The sequence below is a fragment of the Pseudorca crassidens genome, chromosome 1 (assembly GCF_039906515.1).
Source record: "Pseudorca crassidens isolate mPseCra1 chromosome 1, mPseCra1.hap1, whole genome shotgun sequence".
NCBI lineage: Eukaryota > Metazoa > Chordata > Mammalia > Artiodactyla > Delphinidae > Pseudorca > Pseudorca crassidens.
This window is the reverse complement of record NC_090296.1, coordinates 143,403,263-143,425,418: the sequence shown is the minus strand read 5'-3', so window position 1 is coordinate 143,425,418 and position 22,156 is coordinate 143,403,263. Positions and strand designations below refer to the sequence as shown.

Sequence of the window (22,156 nt, the reverse complement as noted above, 5' to 3'; positions counted from 1 at the left end):
AATGCTTGGCTGGCTGTGCAGGCGTGGAGCCCCTCGGTGGTCGGCAGGCCCTTCCTGCAGACTCCCCTCCGACAGACATGCACCTTTTCATCTCCTGGTAATGCTCTCACCCTTGGTCCTCTGTCCAAGGAAGAGGGGGGTCTCTCCTGCTGGGTCCCCAGAGGCCCCACCTTTGGCTTCTGTGTGGCATCCAGGGACCCCAGAGTCCCGACTGAGCAGTCAGTGCTGCCTGGGAGCCTGCTGTGTCAGCACCACCTGGACTCGCTTTCCTGCACGTCTCAATTTGGGCTCTGCTCTCGCCCATCCCTCCACCTCCCCTAATTTCTAGAGAACCCTGTTTTATACCACTCTACCCTCCCTCCTTTAGGGTCATGCAGTCTGGGGTGTTGGGGTTGCTGACGCCCACGGAGTGTGTATCGCAGCCTTGACTGTGGGGAATCTCTGATGGTTCCAGGACCACTCTCCCGTACTGTTAGGGCTAACTAACTTTAGACACGCCTGCTAACAGTGAAACCTGCTATCAGAATACTCCAGAGGTAGGAGGCACAAAGCTCTCAATTTGGGGCCAAATTACAAGTTAGTAAGAAAAGTTGCTAATGAGCTCTGGAACCCTTAGTTAAGGGGCTAAAAAGGAAACATGTGAAACCAAAGAGGAAGGTGCCTGGTACTTAGCGGCCCACATTTACATCTTAATCCTTCCATTGAGGGTCTCACCTCAATTCACAATCTCGTTTTCAGGAGGAAGTGGGGGGTTACTGTTTGCAATGCTGGAAGCAAAAAACCCACAAATTACTACAGATGGTGGAGATATTTTTATTTTTTCAGAGCAGCTGCAGCATTTACTGGTTGGCGTCTGGGCCACAGCTGCTCCTGTAGCTCCCTTCCTGTCCAGGAGAGGCACTTCTGGGCATACTGGTCTCCAGTCGAAGAAACAAGCAAAGGCCATCCCATAAAGAGGCAGAGCTCTCCCTTACTGTCTGAAGGGTCTCTAACAAGCCCTCCCTGGAGAGAGCTCTGACAGTGTGCTTTCCATGACGTCCAGCTGGAGGTGGGACTTGAGGTCAGGTTCAGGTGCAGGTTTCCTGCCCCTCACAGCCTCCGAGCCTTCCTGGGGCGGCAGCCGTTGTGCGGGATGGGGGTGTTGTCTGTGATTGAGATCACTTCCAGGCCCCCCATGGTCAGTCCCTTGATGGCAGACTGGAAAGAGAAGGAATAGCAGGATGGCACAGTCCCAGAAACGATGCCCCAGTGTGTCCAGACAGGGCTCGGAGAGGAACCGGTAGGGGGTGAGGGGGGCGCAGCGTAGGGATGAGAAAGCTCACTGGCTCTGATATCTACAGTCCCAACCTGATGCTCTCACAGAGCTCTCCCTACCAACCCCTTCACCAAGCCCTCAACGTCGCCCACATCTCCAATCCCACCTGCCACATCCCACCTTGCACTTTACAGTCTAAGAACAAAGACTGTTGTAAATCTCAACGCATCTTAAGCATTATGCTTTTGTAGTTTCCTCTGCCTGGAATGATCCCCCCTCCCCCAATCCCATACGCATACCTGGTTAGTCCCTCGTCATTCTCAAAAAATCAGTAGAGATGTCACCTCTTTGGGGACACTTTCCTGATCACACCCAACAGGCTCCCAGCACCCTGGGCACAAGCTTTACCACTGCACTCACTAGTCTGTACTGAGGGACCCATTTGTGACAGTCCCCCAGGGGCCACCTTTCTGTTCCCAGTGCCTGGCACACAGCAGGCACTCTGTAAGTGTCTGATGAATTGAAACTAAGTGATCAGGGCTTGCTTTGAGAAGCTTAGGAGATTAGAGGCAATGGAAAGAAACTTCAAGCCGTTAGGAGAATCCACTACAGGGTCCACTCTCCCTCCTCTGCTCTCACTCCCGTTTCTCTCACTAACTGAAGAAGCAAGCACACATGCTGGGCTGCGAAGAAGCGAGGTCACTTACCAAGCGCCCTGGCCCCAGGCCTTTAACCACAACTCGGACGTGGGTCACACCCTTCCCCGTAGCTTTCTGGAGAGGAGCAGCAAGTGGTTAGTGCTCTGAGAGAGAAGTGCGACATCCAAACCCCTTGCTACTGCCACCTGGAGCAACAGGGTTATGAGCTCCATGGAACAAGCACCCACACATGTAAACAGGCAGAAGACAGGGAAGGAAGCAAAGAGCAGATGGCTGAGGTGCAGGACAGACACCAGCAGTCAGCTGGGATCTCTTTCCGCCCAGGACAGCACTGCCACCTAGTGGAGACTTCTAAATATTGCTCAGATTTTTCCCAGGTGGATAAAGGCAGAATTTCAGAACATAAGGTGCCCTGGACTCCAAGGCTAAGCCTCAGTACCCTCTTAGAAAGTGTTATCTTATCATTTTAATCTTTAGTTACAGTTAAAATTTTCTTTCTTGTTTATAAAGGCAGTTTACTGCAGAAAATCTGGAAAACACACAGGTCACTCAATCCACCATGCAGAAGCCACCGTTAACACTGACATATTTATTTTAAGTGTATAAACCTGCCCACTGGTGGCCATTTAGTGTGTTTTGATGATCACTGATACATAGCAATCAGTATTTTGGGGCATCGAGCTTTGTCTGAAGGTCAAGGTTTTCCTTCCAGAGATACTCCCGGTTTGGCAGTGAGCCCTGTGTTGTAGCAGACAGTGCCCAGGCTCTGGTCCCAGACCTGGCAGGGTCAGTTCAGAGAACTGGACTGGCTGCATGGCTCTGAGCAAGCCACACACTCTGAATCCCAAATGACTCTTAAAAACATGGGTAATACCAAGGGTATTCTGAGGATTCAAGATAATGAATGTAAAGTGTCTGGCGTACAGTAGATACTGAATAAATACACCAACTGCAGTTCACTGCCACCTTGCTTCTAGAAAGGTCTGCAACAGTTCACGCTCCCTCTGATACTGCAGGAGAGTCCTCACATGCCACACCTTCTCCAGATGGACCATTACCACAACCACACCCCACCCACCGCACTGGTCTTTAAACCCAGGAGGCTTTGGTGAGCCTTCAGCACCTGGCTCCTGCCTCTTCTAGAATGAACCGAGTGTTTCACTTCTACTGAAGTTGAGAGAAAGAGAAAAGAGAAGCGTTTTCACACACCTCTTCAAACCACCCCCCATGTTAGGGTAGCCAACAAGAGTTGGCCAATACTCTTGCTTCTGAAGAGCCACCTCAAGGACAATTTTCCTGCCAGTGATCAGCCATGCAAAAAGTGGAGCCCAGCACAGAGGGAGCCGGAAAGAACACACACTTACCGCCGCGGCAGCTATGCCCGCTGTTTGCGCTGCAATGCCTGTGCCCTTCTTGGCATTCTGAAACCCCTCTGTGCCACAGGAAGCGCGGGCAAGGGGCTGGTGAGCAGCAGAGACTACCTGGATCTGTGTGCTGGGAAAGGAGGGGAGGTGTACAGAATATAATGGCTCTTCAAGGGAGTAAGAGAGCGCTAACCCATGCCCAGACAAGCCCGAGTGTGAAAGAAAAAGACCGTTAGCTGCTTTCAGTCTGAGCTTATCCTGTAGGAGGTGCCAGGAAAGGTCAGAATCAACCCCTAAACCTCATTAAAAACTGACAAGTCATATAATCTAAAGAGAGCCGTTATGCATGGAAGGTTTGGGCTCTGCCCCCTAAATTCATGTTGAAATTCTAACCCCTAATGTGAAGGTATTGGGGGGTGGGGCCATTGGGAGATGATTAGGTCATGAGGGTGAAGCCCTTATAAACTGGATTAGTGCCTTATAAAAGGGACCCCAGAGAGCTCCCTTGCCTCTTCCAGCATGTGAGGACACAACAAGAAGCCAGCCATCTGCAACTTGGAAGAGCTGTCACTAGAACCCGATCCTGCTGGCACACTGATCTCTGACTTCCAGCCTCAGAACTGTGAGAAATAAATGCCGTTTAAGCCACCCAGTTTGTGGTATTTTGTTATAGTGGCCTGAGCTGACTAACAGAAGCTCCATAATCTGAGGGTGCTAAGTGTCATCCAGAGGAAAGGTGGCATATTTTCCTCCTAGTATCTTCCCTGTAGCCAGTGTTTAATTAGATTCAGCGTCCTTTCTGGCTTCTTCTTTTTTTTTTCCTAAGAAATTAGATTTTCACATCAGGTAATTTTTAATGACTTTTCATTGGTAAAGTTTCAAATATACACAAAAGTGGATAGAATAATGTCTGAACTCCCATGGATTCACCATTCAGCTTCAACAATTACTAACTCATATCCAATTTGGTTTCACCTATAAACCCTGTTTCTACACCCCTCTATCCCCTAACTAATGGATTATTTTGAAGCAAATCTTAGACCCATCATTTCATCTGTAAATATTTCAGTATATATCTCTAAAAGATAAGGACTCTTTAACAAGTTAAATTAAAATTAAGAATAACTTCAAGAAATCCTTAGATATGCTTTCCATTTCCCTCTTGATCACTGCCCAGTTTCCTGGTCTGAAGAGCTCCCTGAGAACTCACCACAGAGGGAAGTAGAGAGTGGTTATGGGGAGACCTGCTGGAGCTGGCCCTGGGCTCAGGCCACCAGCTGTTGGCCTGGCTACGGCTGCCATTTCCCTACCACGGCTTCTTGGGTTTTCTACACTGAACAGAGTAGAAATAGACAAGAGAATGGCTTGTCCCTGAGACAACCTCAATAGAAATCTACAGAGTGGGCCACAGACCCTTAAAAAAGCAAACGAACAAAGAGAGCTTACCTATGTCCTTAGCAACCTGAGAAGAGAGGAAAATCCAGGGGCTCTCATTCTGAGCTTACCAGATGAAAGCTGAAATGCATCCTATGGCACCTCGCCTGTGCTCACCCTCTAGCCCTGACTACCAACAGTCTCTTGTATTGTTCTCTAAATTGCTTCATAGGCGACTGCTGACCAAATACCAATCCCATCTCCAAGTGGGGGCTGGTGTGCAAAGATGTTACTGATGTCAGCAAGGTTTCTGTTGCCAACACACAGTTGGGAACTTACCCAGCACTGTCTGAAAGCCACACAGAACGCTAGTCTTCCAACCTTGTGCAGCCCTACAAAGGCAGAGGTCGGTGCACGGTGGCCCAAAGCGAGTACTTTAAAGCGACCCTTATTTGGTGGTTTCCATTTTGCTTAGTTAGGAAATCATATATTCTGAAATAATTTCTCTCATTTATTAATCACCCATCCCCAGTACTAACACTTAACAAATACTTTCACAGAGGGACTTTCTGGCCCTAAAATATACTCTTCCCCAACTCTTGAGCAGAACCAGGAAATACAATTCCCAAGGACAGCAATGAAATCTTATGAATGGGATATGCCTAACCTAGTTCACATTTTCATGAAATCTGAATAAACTATATAAAGAGAGAGGTGGTCTCCCCAAACCAGGAGGGAGCCTGGGGGAACCTCTGCATCAGCATCTGCGTGCAGAACGTGGCAGCCTGACTTGTCCGCTCCCTCTGAAGGGGAAAGAAGCCCACTCTAGCCCTACCAGGTGCTCCCTTCCCTGCTTACTTGTTGTACGATGCTTTGATGTGTGCGATTGGGATCTCCTCAAATTTCTTTCCTGCCCACCTCAGAGAACTCTCTTGTCCTGGAATTGGAGGGTAAATGCTGCAATTAGAAGAAAAATTTTAGGTAAAGTTGTCTTGATTTTTTTTTAATTAAAAAAAAATTACAAGGTTTAAAAAAAGCCAACAGTACAAACTCATAATAAGAAACAGCAGCTCTCTGCCTCAACCTGCTCCTGAGGTCACTGCCCCCAACCCTTCTGGCGCTGCTGCCACATCTGTGAACACGGTGCTTCAGCAGCCATTTCCTGAGTTGCTGACTCTAAACACAGCTAGTGACTTTCTGCTGGGAGGAAAGAGAATTTAATCCATGCTCCCCATCCTCCCCTGTTCCTTCTAGTGTAATCACATCACTCTCCAGTCCTCTATAAGCTACTCTTTCTGCATTAAAAAAAGTAAAGTCGAATCTCTATTTCTTGTTTTATCAACCACAGATATCTTGACTATATTATTGTTTGTACAAACAATATGATTTTTCATATCATATTGCTAAGACAAAATTATCTTAATAAAAAAAGACAAAATTATCTTAATAATACTTATAAAAATCATTATTATTAAAAAAAAATCCCTGGAATAGAAGTCAGCAAACTTTTTCTGTAAAGGGCCAGATAGTAAATATTTTAGGTTTTGCTGGCCGTAAAGTTTCTGTTGCAACTATTCAACTTTGCCACTGTGGTGCAAAAACAGCTACAGACAACAGTAAGTTAATAGGTGTGACTACTGTCCAATAAGAAACAGGAAACTGGCCAGATCTAGGTAGGGGCCCACTTGCCAACCCCTATCCTAGACCAGCGGTTGTCATGCTGGCTGAACAGCAGGATCACGTGATTCTGATGCTTACATTCCACCCCAGACTTCTGGATGGGGCCTGAGAATCCATTTCTGAAGTAGCCCAAGTGAGTCAGAATGTGAACTCAGGGTTTAGCACACTGGCCTAGACATCATGTTGAGTTCAAGACCCCTCTCTATCTCAGTCCGATCTGTCCTCTGGCTGTCTCTCGGTCAGGACTTCATTTTCACGTGGAGAAACTGAGTACAAATAGGGGAACAGGGTTAACAAGGGAAGCCAGGCCTTGGGTCAAGGGGCTCTACCTTGGTCCAGAGCTCTGCTCACCACCTGCGCTTTTTTTAATTCTAGACTCGAGCAAACCTGCTGCTGCACCCTGCTTACACGTACAGATCAGATCAGTGTTTGTATCCCCTCAGCCACCTGAACTACAACGGGTTCTGATTTAGAGAATGCACTGTTAGCTGAGCATTATCCTCCTGACTGGCTTCCCTAGAGAGATTTAAAAAAAACAAAACAGTAACACAGTGGTATTCAAGAGTTACAAGTGTATTCTTTCCTGCTTGGCCTGATCTCAGAGATGATTTAGCATCTCAGCAGGTTGCCAGCTTATCAGCCTACACTGAGGTGGAATGTGGACAAGGCTCTGAGATGACATTAATATTTAAAACATTATCATTTCCCCATTGATAATTTCCCCTATTGACTTGTGGGTCAAAAACTTAAGCCTTCTAAAGTCTGAACATACCAGCATAATGCCTTTTATATAGGGCAAGATTTTTGAACTAGGAAGGATTTGGAGCTTGAACCATTTAACTGAAGGCACAGACAAGATCAAGCTTTTAAGCCTCCCAGGTCCAATGTACAAACGAACAAGTGGTTCACCCCAAGGCTGCCCAGAAACAGGAAAGACAAAGCTTTCTGCCGCTGTTCTGCTGCCTCTTCATACCCATCCTCAAACCAGGCCCGCACACACGGCATCTCTTGCAAATGGCTGACGAGGATTGAAAATAGCCTGCACAGTTGGGTAGAGAAAAATACACAGTAGTGCAGTAGTACCTACTGTCTCTCTCTCTCTCTAACACAGTTTCTTGACCTCAGTACTACTGACATTTTGGGCAAGAGAATTTTCTGAAGGGGGGCTGTCCTGCACACTGTGGGGTATTTAGCAACATCCCTGGCCTCTACCCAACTAGACATTGTTCCTCAAGTTGTGACAACCAAAAATGTCTTCAAACATCACTAAAAGTCCCCTTGGAGGCACAGCCGCCCCAGGCTGAGAACCGCTGCTTTACTTTAATGACTTCTAACATCCAGTGGGCCCTCATTGCTGGCAATCATACAGCGCATCCACAGTTCAATTACCCTTTCACTGTCCTGGATGACTATTTTGTACCTTCTTTTGTCCCCTCAGACCTCCAACTCCTTCCTGCTTCCTCACTGCCCGCTGATGACCTTCACAGAGAAATAGAAGCAATCAGAAGTTCTTCCAGCTCCCACTACCAAACATCTGTGCCCACAATCTCTGCCTTCTCTCCTCTTATGATGCTCCACTTGTGTGTTAGCCCCTCAAGGACAGCAGTCCGGCATCCTCATTCTTTCCCCTCTCTACTGCATCATTCCCATCAGCAAAACATGTGGTCATTTCCCCAACCTAAAAACAAACAAAAACCTCTTGATCCTAAAGCCTCCTTTAGCACCTGCCCATTTCTATATTCCCGCTCAAAGAAATGACCATACCTGCTGTTTCTTCCTGTCTTCTATTCTCCTTGAACCCACGCCACTGAGACCTTAGCCCCTCATACCTCCACCGAAAATGCTCTAGTCAAGGTCACCGACCAACTCACAATGTTAAGTCCAATGAGCAATTCTGTCGTCAGTCTATGGACCTATCATATCAGTAGCATTTGATATAGCTAATCTCTCTGCCCTTCAACCACATTAAAAAAAAACCCACAAAACCCTCCAGGTTTTCTTAGTACTTCTCTGGAGATTTCTTCTTTTTCTTTTGCTGATTTTTCCTCATCTCCCAAACCTCTAAATGCCAGAGGCTCCAGGGTGCTGTCCTTGGACCTCTTCTTCTCTTTGTTTATCCTTTCTCTCTTGATCTTGTATCTTATGGTTTTAAATATCATCTAGGGACTTCCCTGGTGGTCCAGTGGTTAGGACTTGGTGCTCTCACTGCCAGGGGGCCCTGGGTTTGATCCCTGGTCGGGGAACTAAAATCCCATAAGCCTCATGGCAAAAAAAAAACACCCCAAAATCATCTATATGATGAGTCTTCCAAATGTATACCTCTAGCCCAGATCTGTCCCCTGAACTCCATTTCTTTCATTCTTTTTTTTTTTTTTTTTTTGCGGTACATTGGCCTCTCACTGTTGTGGCCTCTTCCGTTGCGGAGCACAGGCTCCGGACACGCAGGCTCAGCGGCCATGGCTCACGGGCCCAGCCGCTCCACAGCATGTGGGATCCTGCCGGACTGGGGCACGAACCTGTGTCCCCTGCATCGGCAGGCGGACTCTCAACCACTGTGCCACCAGGGAAGCCCTGAACTCCATTTCTAATAGTCAATATTGTACCTCCACTTGGATGTTAGCGAAGCATCTCAAACTTAACCACCCAAATCCAAGCTCCTGCAGTCTCCCCTGTCTTAATGACAACTCTATCTTTCCAGCTCTTTAGGCCAAAAATTTTAGAGTGCTCCTTCAGTCCTCTCCTTTTCTTACGTCTTACATTAACAAACCCTGTTGGTCATCTTCTAAATGTATCAGTCTGACCATTTATACTACCTCCACAGCTGCTACTCTGGTCCAGGCCAGCATCATTTCTTACCTAGATTACTTCAGTAGTTTTTTGGCTGCTTAGGAGACTTCTCCCATCTTCCACCCTCGCTTCCCTACAGTTCAACATCAACACAGTGGCCAAAGGGACCCTTTAAGATGTAAGCACGATCATGTCAATCCTCTGTTCAGAATTCTCCAGTGACTTCCCACTTCACTCAGAGAATAAGCTGAAGTCCTCACGATGGCCAACAAGGCCGACAGGATGTAGCCCTGCGTGCCTGCTGCACCCTTTGCCCTCTTGCCCCCACGTCCTGTTTTTACTCATCACTCCACGTTGGCCTTCTTGCTGCTGCTCTCAAACACTGGACACACTCCTACAATTTGTCGTATTTGTTTTTCTTGTTTTCTATATACTGTCCCCTATCCACTCGAATTTAATTTCTACGGGGGCAGGGACTTTTGTGTGTTTGGTCACCGATGCGTACCCAACACCTTGAACAGTGCCTGACATTGCTGAGTGACTATAAAAGAATCTTGGCTTAAATTCCTTTGGCAGCTCCCCACTGCCTACAGTGGGGACTGCGTAAAAGCCCCAGTGTTACAGATAAGACCCTCAGCATTTGGATTCCTTCTCACCCTGCTGGCCTCATCTGCCATCACACATACACCTGAATACACTGCATTCTTTCACAATGCATGCATCACACAGACTGTTAGTTTGCCTAAAACGACTTTTCATCTTTTCCAGCTGAACTCCCATTCAATTCAGTTCTTAGCTTCACATTATTTTCTTGGCACTCTTGCCTGATTTCCTCTGGAGTCAGACACTCACTCTTTCATACTTCAAAACAACCATCTCTTACCTCCAATATACCACTGGTCAGATTATGGTGAAAACATTTGTATGTCTGTCTTCCCTGGTAGACTGTGAACTACTTGTGGGGAGGAATGATCTTCTGCATTTGTATCCCCAGCACCTAGCACGGTGCCTGGCACCAAGCAGGTTCTTAGAAAAGGTTTGTTAAATATAGTGAAGTATAAGTAGCACAAAGAGGTAGTGGCACTGTGGAAAGCAAGCTACCAAGTCGCTGGGGCTAAGCACAGAAACCACCCTGGACCATACACCAACTCAAAAAAGTGCATAATAACATACACCCTAGTGTAGCCACCCATCCCCGCCCGCTTTTGTGTCCAAGACCCAGGGAAGGTTGTTAGTCTGACGTGATCCCAGAGAGAAACAAAAGTGATATTTACTATACAACTTCGACGTTCACTCATTCATTCATCAAACGTTCATGAGCATTCATTTTGTGCCAAAGCTCATCTCATTTGATCCTCACAACCTCTTCCGGCGTTATCTCCACTTTCAGACGAAAAAGCTGTGGCTCAAAGATTAATCTGCATAAGGTCCCGCAGATGGCAAGTGACAAAGAGTTGGGAATTCACTGGTTCTCTGACTCTGGAGGGTGGTGCCAGTCTCCCGAGGGCTGGACCTAAGTGGCCCTCACCTGAAGCTGCTGCGCCTCGGAGCTGGCGCCGGAGCCTTCGCCTTCTCAACTTCCGGCTTGGCCGCTGCGTCTTGCATCTGCTGGGCGCTAGTGTGGATGGTGGGGGCCGGCACTCCGGCCACGGCGACCCTGTGGAGAAGGAAAGCTCGGTGAGGTCCAGGCCTAACCGAGTCCTAACTGGAGTCCAGGTGTCTCATGGGACACGGGCAGGAGCGAATTCTCGCGGGTGGCCGTAGGCTCGGAGGGGATAATCATTCTTACCTGGTCGTCGGTGGCCAAGCCCATAACCGCAAGAGCCAAAACCCCGCGTTTTTCACAACCTGCATGACTTGAGTTAACCCCACTCAGCTCCCGTCCGCGGCGACCGCGGAGCTTGGCGGGGCTGGAGCGGAGCCAGCACCACAAGCGCTTGTGGGGGGGTGCAGAGGAAAAGTCACCTGATTCCTTTTTATAACGTACATTAAAGATTTTTATTACTACTTAAATGCTCCATAATAACTATCGTTGAGAGTGGCAACTGGGAATCCTCCCCCCTTTTCCTAGTTTTCTAACATGAGATCTTCGCCCACCCCTCCATATTGGAATGGTTCGTTCTACTAGTTCCGGGGAACCGAGCTCTTCCCGTCATGCTGTGCCCGCACTGCCTTGTGGGAATATAGGATTGGCCCAGGACCTCGCTGGTAGCCGCGGTACATTGTGGGAAGATTGACAGATGGCGGGGCCCGTGAGGCTGACGGTATTAGGGGTGGCGAGGGGCTGGCGGCAGTTCGAGGGCCCCTGGACCCGTAGTCTGGGTTCTCGCAGCTTGGCCCTTGCGGCCGCACCCTCGAGCAGCGCGTCTCCATGGCGCTTGCTGGGCGCGTTGTGCCTGCAGCGGCCACCGCTGGTCTCGAAGCCGCTGACCCCATTGCAGGAAGAGATGGAGGCTCTGCTACAGCAGGTGGGATTGAGGTGCGGGTCGTCGCTTCTCGGTGCAGTTGGGGAAGCAGTAGAGGCACGCTGACTTGCGTTTGATTCCGATTCCGCCACCGATTAGTTTGTGTGACTTTGGGCAATTTACTTCACTTCTCTGAGCTTCAGTGTACTTACCTGCAAAATTGTGCCTACCTTACTGGGTTGGTGTGGTACGTAGTACGCGTTCAATAAAAGGTACTTCGTTTTCATTGATCTTTTCTGTTATCGTCGGCAACTCTTTGGAGATGCTCTCCTTTTTCAGTCAATATACTGGGTATGCGATGGTGAACAAGACGAATTCAGCCCTTATCATAGGTAGTTGACAGTTTAGAGAGTAGAAAGTCTTTGTTTTGTGATGAGCGTAAGAAAAAGGCAACGGGCACATCCGTAAGATGTTTGTGATAAAGTCTTTTGTGTGAAGGGCAAATGAAGAGACATGGGCAAAAGCGGTGTAGTGGCTATGAGGGTCTTAAATCCCCATAGTGATTAAAGGATATTATGTTTTTGTCTTGGCTACTGAGAGATAAAAACTTCACTTCTGTCCTTTTTACTTGGCTTATTAATTTACTCTGCAAACATTTTATTAATCGCTTTATAATCATTTAAGACCCACTTTGTACAGACACTGCTAAGTGCTAGGGATGCAATGGTGAATGAGACAGACATAGCTGTGGTTCTCAGAGCGCTTCAATTTGGTGGAGGGGGCATCAGTCAATAACCAAATAACCACATGATGATGGAATTGAAGTCTTTGGTAAGTGTTGTAAAGGAAAACACAGGGTACTGTAATAGTGTTTAACAGGGACATTAATTTGATTTTAATGGGAGGTGTCATAGAATATCTTTCTTAAGAAAGTGATTTTTTTTTAAAAAAAGTGATATTTAAATTGAGATCTGAAGGATGAGTAGGGATCTCCCAGGAGAGCATGAGGGAAAACATTCTAGGGAGAAGGAATGGCACCTGTAAACTCCCTGAAGCAGGAACGTTCATGGTGAGTGAGATTCTAATCAAAGACTGGCCTGACTGGAGGGAGGTAAGTGGGCAGGCATTGCCTGTCCTAGTCCGCTGTTCTTTGTGGCAGTCTTGACCTCCAAACACATTCTAATGTTTTAGTAAATATAACTCAAGCCCAAAGTGCAGCTGATCTTTTTTTCCCTGTTTTCTCTGTGGTGTTTTGGTTGTATGTCTGTTGGGTGGTAAACTTCTGAGTCTGTCAAGTGCACTGTAGCTCTGTTTTATTTTGTTTTTTTGTCCTTTTAATCTTCCCAGTTTGGGGTAGATTTTTGCTCTTTTAATTTTCCCAGATCGAGATAGAGAGAAGCCTGTATTCAGACCATGAGCTTCGTGCTTTGGATGAAGCCCAGAAACTGGCAAAGAAGAAAAGTGACCTTTATGGTGAAGAAGAAGATGAGCAGAATATATTGCTGTTGCAGGATTTGGAAGACATGTGGGAGCAGAAATTCCTACAGTTCAAACCTGGAGCTCGAATAACAGGTTTGTGGTCTTTTCAGGGTAGTTAGAGGTAGAAAAGGGGGGTATTCTGGTTCCCAAACAAAGGATTCTTGCTTAACTCCTGCTTGTGTTTTAAGTAACAAATAATTTCAAATGATAGAACTTCTTTCACGTGGGAGAAAAAGAAATTCTTTTCCCTGTTCCTCACATCCACCCTAATATAAATTTTTCAAGGTCTGTGTTATTTTTGAGTGGGATGTAAATGTATTGGGATAGCCTTATCTGTTTCAGTTAAGCCTCAGGAATGTTATCTGGGTTTAACTCCTAGTTTGGGACTAAGAGTGGGGTAAATTAAGTGTTCCCCACTAGTTTCCTGTATTTTATCTGAAATCCCTCCCAAAGCAGGGGGTTGAGTTATTTTATTCTTATTTCACGATGAAGACTGAAGAACAGAGAAAGGAGGGGCTGGTTAAGTCAGTAACAGTGTCAAGACCGATGAAATAGTAGTGTCCGGGTATTGCTTCTTTTCCAGAGGCTCAAAGTACTTTGTATTTGGCTCTTCAAAGGAGGAGTTCAGCTTTTGGTTTCTTCTTGTTAAATTTTAGTTTCCTCAAGATTGTGAGACTCTGTCCTGAGAGAGGTCAGAGTTAGAGAGACGGGTCAGGGTTCTAATTTGATTATAAGTTCTTTGAGGGCAGAGGTTGTGGCTCTACCTTAAAGGAGGACTCTAAAACTCTAATCTTCTTGGTTCTGGCAGAACACAGTCCTCTTGTCTCCTGTGACCCCCTCTTTTCTTCACAGAAGCCGATGTAAAGAATGACCGAACCTCACTGCACCGGAAGCTAGACAGGAACCTCATTCTGTTGATCAGAGAGAAGCTTGGAGACCAGGACATTTGGATGCTGCCCCAGGCAGAGTGGCAGCCCGGGGAGACCCTCCGCCGAACTGCTGAACGAACCCTGGCCACACTCTCAGGTGAGTTCTCTGCCTCCCTCTAAACCCCACAAGACACACTTCAGACTCAGCCTGAGGATTTGCAGGCTGACTGTGGGCCTGGCTTTAAGGGTAGGAGTTTGGAAGGTTAATGGAAACTTTGATATTTATAAAATTTCAGCTAGGAAAAAAATCTTAGATCAAGTGAGAGTCTTTGTGCCACTGAGATTTTTTTTTTTTAATATCTATTTATTTTGGCTGCGCCGGGTCTCAGTTGTGGCACGCGGGATCTTTAGTTGTGGCATGAAGGCTTCTTAGTTGTTGCGGCATGCAGACTTCCTAGTTACAGCACGCATGTGGGACCTAGCTCCCTGGCCAGGCATCAAACCCAGGTCCCCTGTGTTGGGAGCAGGGAGTCTTACCCACTGGACCGCCAGCGAAGTCCTGGCACTGAGATTTTTAAATTTTATTTTTATTTTATTTCTTTTAAACTATTTCCTTTTCTTTTTTTTTAAATAACACATTGGTTTTATTGATGGCAGAAGAAAAAATTCTTTCACTTGTAAAAGGTAGTTGCTTTATCTGGCTCCATATTTTTTCCCATTCTTTGTGTGGGTTGATTTTTTTTTTCCCCTAAAATCTGTGTTTTCATTCTCCAAATAATAATATCCACAGTGGCTGCATTTTATTCTAAAGGGAAAGTAGGAGGTCTAGTCACTGGCTTGTTTCTAAACAAAGACTCTTGTCATACTCGTTCTGAGCCCGGGGAGGTTGGTAAAGCTGCTGGGTTGGCTGAGTGGATCGTCTTGGCTGGCCATCATCTCCTCTACGAGGCTCAAGAGTTTGGCTGTAGATGCTGTCTTCCTCCCATCTCCCTATTTGAATGGGCCTGATGTTGTTTAGTAGCGGCTTCTTCATAGTTTCTGTACTCAATGAATAAACAACTGCTGTCATACCTGAAGGATGGAGAGTTTCCGCTTCTGATCACTAAAACTTCTCTTCCCAACAGAGTGCAAAACATTCACCTTCTGGTTTCTACAGTTTTGCATTCTCAATAGGAGTAGGTGATTCTAGTACTTTTTTTTTTGTTTAATTGGCCCAGATCTTCTTTGGGGCCCAGTATTGTAAAATACTTTGTCATTATAGGGTGTAGCTATGAGGGGTCCTGTTGGCTTAATAGATTCTACTCGCCTTCCCTTCAGGCATTTCTGTCTCTCCACTCAACACCAGTGATACTGTTCGTTCCAGTGGGATTCTGGTAATCAATACTTACATTAAAAGGTGCTTCAGTTTTTACGATACTGAAAGCTTCTGTATTTATTTTTCATGGTTTCTTGTCATAAAAATGATCAGGATTAGCTGTTTGGTTTTCTCTCTTTTTAAAAATAATTAATTAATTAATTTATTTTTTGGCTATGTTGGGTCTTCGTTGCTGTGTGTGGGCTTTCTCTAGTTGCAGTGAGTGGGGGCTACTCTTCGTTGTGGTGTGCGGGCTTCTCATTGCGGTGGCTTCTCTTGTTGTGGAGCACGGGCTCTAGGCGCGCATGCTCAGTAGTTGTGGCGCGCGGGCTCAGTAGTTGTGGCACACGGGCTTAGTTGCTCTGCGGCATGTGGGAACTTCCCGGACCAGGGCTCGAACCTGTGTCCCCTGCATTGGCAGGCAGATTCTTAACCACTATGCCACCAGGGAAGTCCCTGTTTTTCTCTTTTCCTACATTTTTGATTCTTATAATTTATGGATTCTTCAGGATTCTTTTTTTTGTGCCTCTGCATAGTATGAATCTTTTGCTTTGCACAGTTACTCCCCCTCTTTTTTTTTTTTTAAAGCAGCATTGTTGTGCTAAGAACTTAGAGGATAAGGAATTTCTTTAGTTCTGTCGCATCTAGAATATGGTCTGTCCACACTTGATTTTCTCCTCAGCTTATAGTTCAGATCCTGAAGAAGTACTCAGTTTTGCAGAACCTGTTTCTAGGTAACCCACTGCCTTCTAAAATTGACTTTGAATTTGGGGTCTCTTTGAAAATGAGATTTTTCATTTCTTGGCCATCTGGTGTCATCTTGAGGAAGATACCTTGGTTGGTTATCATCTTTTGCCCCATTTTGTTCAGTATTTGACAATCTGTGTTATCCCTGACAGACCTGTGATTTAGGCTCTACCCCAGAGCCCAGTGCAGAGGCAGCCAACTGAAAAACACCCAGACTTTCTATGAAAGAAGCTTGTTTGTTTAACATAAAGCATCGGTCTGGGGGAGCAGGCATCCAATTCAGCACACATCTGGGGGCCTGTGGAAATATCCTGTGGAGACAGAGGCTGGCAGATGCCGTCCCTGTGCTCTCCCTCACCCCTACAGAGATTTTAAAATTTATTACATTCAAAATTGATGTTCCTGCCAGTCTCTCAGCCTGCTTCTCTTTTTGTCCTTGCAGGCTTGCTTATTGGCATCACCACTTACCCATTCACCCAACTAGAAACCTCAGAGTTATCCTTGACCTCATTGCAATATCCATAAGTTCTTGAGTCCTATCTAGTTTGTTCTAAATAGTCCCCTCTTTATTCCTGCAGCTTTTCTGGGAGGCTTTTCACTTCTCACTAGTCCAGATTTTCTCAGCCTTGGCATTATTGAAATTTGAGGCGGGATAATTCTTTGTGGGGGCTTCTGTGCCTTGTAGGCTGTTTAGCAACATCTCTGGCCTCTACCTGCTAGATGCCAGTAGCACTAACCCATCCACACTCGCATTAGTTTGACAACCAAAAATGTCTCTCGACACTGCCAGACATTACGTGGGGAGTGGAATCACAGTGGTTGAGAACCACTACACTGGACTATTGAGGTAGATGCCAAGTGAGTTCCCCCTTGCTTTTGTGTTGTCCTCTTCAGTGCTGCCAGAATGAGCCTTCTAAAACACAAATCCCTTGTCACTTCTCTGCCTCAAATTCTCGAAAGATTCCCTATAAAAGCAGACTTTCAAGCAGGGCCTACAAATCCTTTTTGCTCTCGTCCCGAGCTCATCAGTCTTCCATCTTGCCACTCATTAATGTACATTCCAAGTTCTAACCTAGCAAACCTTTTGCATCCCATGAATAATGTGGTTTTTCATACGTCCCTGTTTTGGGACCTGCTGGTCCCTGACTGGAATGCTTTACTCCTCCCTAGTCTGACTGCTTAGTACATTCTACCTTCTGTGGTGGAACCTTCTGGGTAGAGAGAGCTACTCCTCCCTCTAGGCTCCCATAGCACTTGTGTGTGCACTCCTTACTCAGTTTATGCAGCAAACATTTACTCTCTGCCTACCATTTGCTGGACGCTCTCCAGGCAATGGGGTCACAGTGATGAACAGAACACTACCCATGCTTCCTGGGAGCTTATGTCCTAGTGGAGAAGACGCTCTTCACGTATTCCATTGCCGTTTAATTGTTTATTAACACGTTGTCCTTCCCCAGCCAGAATTCTGACTCCCTTGAAAATATGGATACTGTCTATCCCTCTCAGTCATCTCAACTCTCAGCAAAGTATCTGGCACATAGTAGGTACTTGCTGAATGTTTATTAAGTAAGTGATCTGGTTGTATAAGTGCACAGCCACTTTTCTGGCTCTGCCACCAGTGTAAGTACCTGCTAATGAAATGTCAGCAGCCAGTGTGCACCCCCTTGATCCTTTCCCGAGAGTGACCTGTGTGGCCTGCAGGAGAGGGAGCAGGACAGAATGGAATGGGAGGGGATTTTGCTGTGTTCTCGGTTTCCTTAGCCATCACACAAGAGTTGGCAGCTGGGTTTCTTGCCAGGATCATTGGACTCAGATGCTTAGCTTCCCTCGGTCAGTCGTTCATGTTCACGACTGGTGCTCAGCTCCACCTGCTGTGCACCACGTGGAAAGGGGCTCCCCTTGGCACCACGCTTTCCTTCTTTGAACATTCCCGTTGCCATAAATAAGTGTGAAAGGATATATTAGTATTTTATAGGTGCATATAAAATATGTTGATTTATTTCAAATTCATTAAAATCGTAAATAAAATAATTAAAATGGCAAAGAAAAGCTAAAGCAGTATAAAACTATAAATATAAAACAGTCAAAGTCTATTCTTTTCCTCCCCTTTGGTGCACTTCCCGAGTAGTTCTGCAAGATGGAATTCCTAGAGGTGGAATTAATGGTCAAGGATGGACACATTTACGTTTTTGATAGGTGCCACCCAAGTGTCCTTCAGAATGTACACAGCATGTGACATTTTCAGGAGTGGGGTATAGGAGTGCCTGTTTGTCTAGACCTCACCAACATGTGAAATAGTCTCTCTTTAAAATTTTTGCCTGTCCAATCAGTAAAAAAATGATCTCTTTTGGATTAGCAGTTTCCTGATTGCTAATTGATCGTCTTTTCATATATTCATATGTTTCATATGGCTATTTATATTTCTTCTTCTGTGAACCGCCTGTTCAGATTCTTTGCTCATGTTTGTAATGAACTGTTTTTTTCTTTTTGATTTAATTACACTTAATCCATTTCCCCAGATTATAGAAAAGTAATATGTATTCATTGAATTAAGTGGAAAATACAGAAAAGTATAAAGAAACATGCCAGTATAATTCCACCACCCACAGATCCCCACTGCTGACATTTTGTATCGTAGGTGATTTCACATCATACATGAATTCCTCATCTAATGCTGATGCTGTTGTTATTGTTTGTAATATTGAGAAAAGCAATTCATTGTATATGGTGAAAAACTATCAAACAGTGTCTGGTAAATGTAGTACTATAAGAAGTAATAAGTAATTTTCCCATCTTAGAGGTAATCACCATGAACACTTTGTGTATCCTTTTAGAAACTGCAAGCACATACATATTTTATCTGTTCCTTTTTTCCACTCAGTGGGATATACATGGTTACATACCTTCCTTTCTCTTCTTATACACAGCTTTTAAGCATATCTCTATATCAGCAGGTGAAGACATATCTTACACTTTCAACGCCAGTGTAATATTTCATATATGTATGTACTGCAGTTTGTTTAACCAGTGTATTGCTTTTACAAGCAAAGCTGCAGTGAACATCTGTGTACACTCCTCTGTGCTCACATGGGCAAATAACTATATCCAGGAGGATGAATTCTAGAAGCAGAGTTGCTAAATCAAAGGGTTTGTATAATTAAAATTGGTATCTCTCACCAAATATAGCACTTGTACTAATTACACTCCCACAGTATGTTTGAGAGATCCCAGTTTTCCCTTATCCTTGACAAGCAGTGTACAGCTCAAAGTTTTTTTTTTAATTAAATTAATTTACTTATTTTTTTTATTGGGGTATAGTTGTTTTACAGTGTTGTGTTAGTTTCTGCTGTACAGCGAAGTGGAGTTCCCTGTGCTACACAGAAGATTCTCATTAGTTGTCTATTTTATACATATTAGTGTATACATGTCAGTCCCAATCTCCCAATTCATCACACCACCACCAGCCCCGCCACTTTCCCCCCTGGTGTCCATACGTCTGTTCTCTACATGTGTGTCTCTATCTCTGCCTTGCAAACTGGTTCATCTGTACCATTTTTCTAGATTCCACATATATGTGTTAATATATGATATTTGTTTTTCTCTTTCTGGCTTATTTCACTCTGTATGACAGTCTCTAGGTCCATCCGCGTCTCTACAAATGACCCAATTTCGGTCCTTTTAATGGCTGAGTAATATTCCATTGTATATATGTACCACATCTTCTTTATCTATTCGCCTGTCAGTGGACATTTAGGTTGCTTCCATGACCTGGCTATTATAAATAGTGCTGCAATGAACATCGGGGTGCATGTGTCTTTTGGAATTGTGGTTTTCTCTGGATATATGCCCAGTAGTGGGATTGCTGGGTCATATGGTAATTCTGTTTTTAGTTTTTTAAGGAACCTCCATACTGTTTTCCGTAGTGGCTGTATCAATTTACATTCCCACCAGGAGTGCAAGAGGCTTCCCTTTTCTCCACACCCTCTCCGGCATTTATTGTTTGTAGATTTTTTCATGATGGGCATTCTAACCTGTGTGAGGTGATACCTCATTGTAGTTTTGACTTGCATTTCTCTAATTATTAGTGATGTTGCAGCTCAAAGTTTTTGAACTTCGGTAATAATGATGTGTTTTACACATCAAATAGAAAATAAATTTGTATTTCTTGAATTATTAATAAGATTGAGCATCTTTTAATGAGTTTATAGTTCATTGATAACTATTTTCATGTGAACTTCTTGTTCATATGCATGGTTCATTTTTCTTTTAGAGTTGTTTTTTTCCTCATTGATTTCTAAGTACTACTTATACCTTAAGATATTCCTTTGTTGAATGTGTTGAAAATATTTTTCCTAGTTTGTCATTTTGTCTGTGACTTTTGTATGCTTCATTTTTCCTTGCAGAAAGATTTTAATTTTTATGTAGATAAATGTTTTTTCTGTTTTGGATTTTTGAATTTTGTGTCTTGGTTAGGAATTCCCCTCTCAAAAATGAAACAGAAAATATCCCACATTTTTTTTTATGGTACTCTTATGGTTTCTTTTTTCTTTGTGAAAAATTTTTAAATACAGAAAAATTCAGAAAATATTAAACCTCTATGAAACCATCAATCCAGAATGAACAAACCATTTATGAAAATTTTAACTTACTGTTAAATCTTTGACCTATATGGTGTCAATTTTAATGTAAGGAGTGAGGTTGAGATCCAGCTTTATTTTTTCCTTTTAGCTAGCCCATTCTCCCAATGCCATTTAGTAATTAATCCATCATTTTCCCATCCTTTGAAATGCTGGGTTGGGGTTATTAACCCATTGTTGTAGATTGCAGATGTTGTTTGTCCATCTGTCTTTGCCTTTTACCTTTGGTTTTCACCCTGCAGCAGTCAAATTGGGTCCTTTTTATACTTTCCACATGACATTGCGTTTAAAAGCCTGACAAGAGAGAGGCATGGACATATATACACTACCAAACGTAAGGTAGATAACTAGTGGGAAGCAGCCGCATAGCACAGGGAGATCAGCTTGGTGCTTCATGACCGCCTGGAGGGGTGGGATAGGGAGGGTGGAAGGGAGGGAGACGCAAGAGGGAAGAGGTATGGGAACATATGTATATATATAACTGATTCATTTTGTTGTAAAGCAGAAACTAACACACCATTGTAAAGCAATTATACTCCAATAAAGATGTTAAAAAAAAAAGCCTGACGAACTTTGCTTTACAGATACCAAGTGTCTTGGTCCTTCATCAACAGATGGTGACAGGGCTGAGTCTAGAAGCTTGGTGCTCTGACTCCCAGGTAGTGATATTTGGGCTGCATTGCTGACTTCAGTCTGAGAGCAGTAGCTTGGCATGAGGAATGGACTCAGTGAATCTGGAGCCTATGGGCTAGGAACCTTTGGATTGAGAGGAGACAAGCGTCTTCAGGAATGACCCTAGTTCTCACTCTCAGGGATTGCTTTTACCTCAGCCTGGAAGTGGCTCTCGCAGAGACCCCCAGTGATTTCGGGCGCCATAGTAAACAGGTGGGTGTATCCTCATCTTCCGATTCTGTTCCCCCCCTTCTCAGAGAACAACATGGAAGCCAAGTTCCTGGGAAATGCACCCTGTGGCCACTACAAGTTCAAGTTCCCCCAGGCAATGCGGACAGAGAGCAGCCTCGGGGCCAAAATATTCTTCTTCAAAGCACTGCTGCTAACTGGAGACTTTTTCGAGGCTGGGAAGAAGGGCCATCATGTGTGGGTCAGTAAGGAGGAGCTGGGTGACTATTTGAAACCAAAATACCTGGCCCAGGTTAGGAGGTTTCTCTTGGACCTCTGATGGACAATGCCCAGACAGGTCTGCAATCGGGCCTCAGGACGTTGGGTTGCCTCTTCTCTGTAGGGGATATCAAGCAGCAAACTAAATTCTGAGAAATAAACAAGTTTATCATTGTGTGGGTCTCTGTTGATTTGTTCTTTGAGGACTACTGGCTTCTTTCTGTCAAGAGAGAACTGTCTTTTAGGGTGCCTTTCCCTTTTTTTCCCATGCTCATAATTGAGTAGGATTGTATTACTTTGTAGTGAACCAACTGGCTTCATGGACCCAGGAAGAAAGAATGGAAGGAAGTGAATCAACCTTCTAAAAGCCTTGAGTTCTGTGAAAGCTTCTAGGCCCCTGAAAAAAAAAACCTACTGCTATGTAGTT

At 44.9% G+C, this 22,156-nt stretch overlaps 3 protein-coding genes and 1 pseudogene across 4 annotated transcripts in view; 2 read left to right on the top strand and 2 right to left on the bottom strand.

The window, feature by feature from the left end:
- The window catches only part of DET1 (DET1 partner of COP1 E3 ubiquitin ligase), a 60,204-nt gene extending 51,551 nt beyond the window's left edge, over positions 1-8,653 (top strand). The window contains exon 6 of the mRNA XM_067696238.1: positions 7,771-8,653. Within this exon, the coding sequence (XP_067552339.1) occupies positions 7,771-7,807 (37 nt within the window). The 3' untranslated portion in view covers positions 7,808-8,653. The remainder of the gene's footprint in view (positions 1-7,770) is intronic.
- On the bottom strand, positions 794-11,247 carry MRPS11 (mitochondrial ribosomal protein S11). Of its 2 annotated transcripts, XM_067696298.1 has the most exons (6): positions 10,909-11,245; positions 10,648-10,776; positions 5,511-5,609; positions 3,279-3,408; positions 1,963-2,028; positions 794-1,197 (listed from the first exon to the last, which is right to left on the bottom strand). In XM_067696298.1, the coding sequence occupies exons 1-6, from the start codon at positions 10,971-10,973 to the stop codon at positions 1,090-1,092; spliced, it is 597 nt and encodes a 198-aa protein (XP_067552399.1). In that variant the 5' UTR covers positions 10,974-11,245; the 3' UTR covers positions 794-1,089. The 2 variants fall into 2 exon arrangements, with proteins under 2 accessions (XP_067552399.1, XP_067552405.1); XM_067696304.1 differs by lacking the exon at positions 1,963-2,028 and having other exon boundaries at positions 10,909-11,247.
- A 4-nt stretch (positions 11,248-11,251) lies between these two features.
- Positions 11,252-21,904, top strand: MRPL46 (mitochondrial ribosomal protein L46). Its single transcript, XM_067696286.1, has 4 exons — positions 11,252-11,587; positions 12,907-13,096; positions 13,856-14,029; positions 21,540-21,904. Exons 1-4 carry the CDS (start codon positions 11,360-11,362, stop codon positions 21,788-21,790), a joined length of 843 nt encoding a protein of 280 aa, XP_067552387.1. The 5' UTR covers positions 11,252-11,359; the 3' UTR covers positions 21,791-21,904.
- LOC137207035 (tudor domain-containing protein 3 pseudogene) lies at positions 14,702-21,486 on the bottom strand (annotated as a pseudogene).
- Positions 21,905-22,156: the final 252 nt, after the last annotated feature.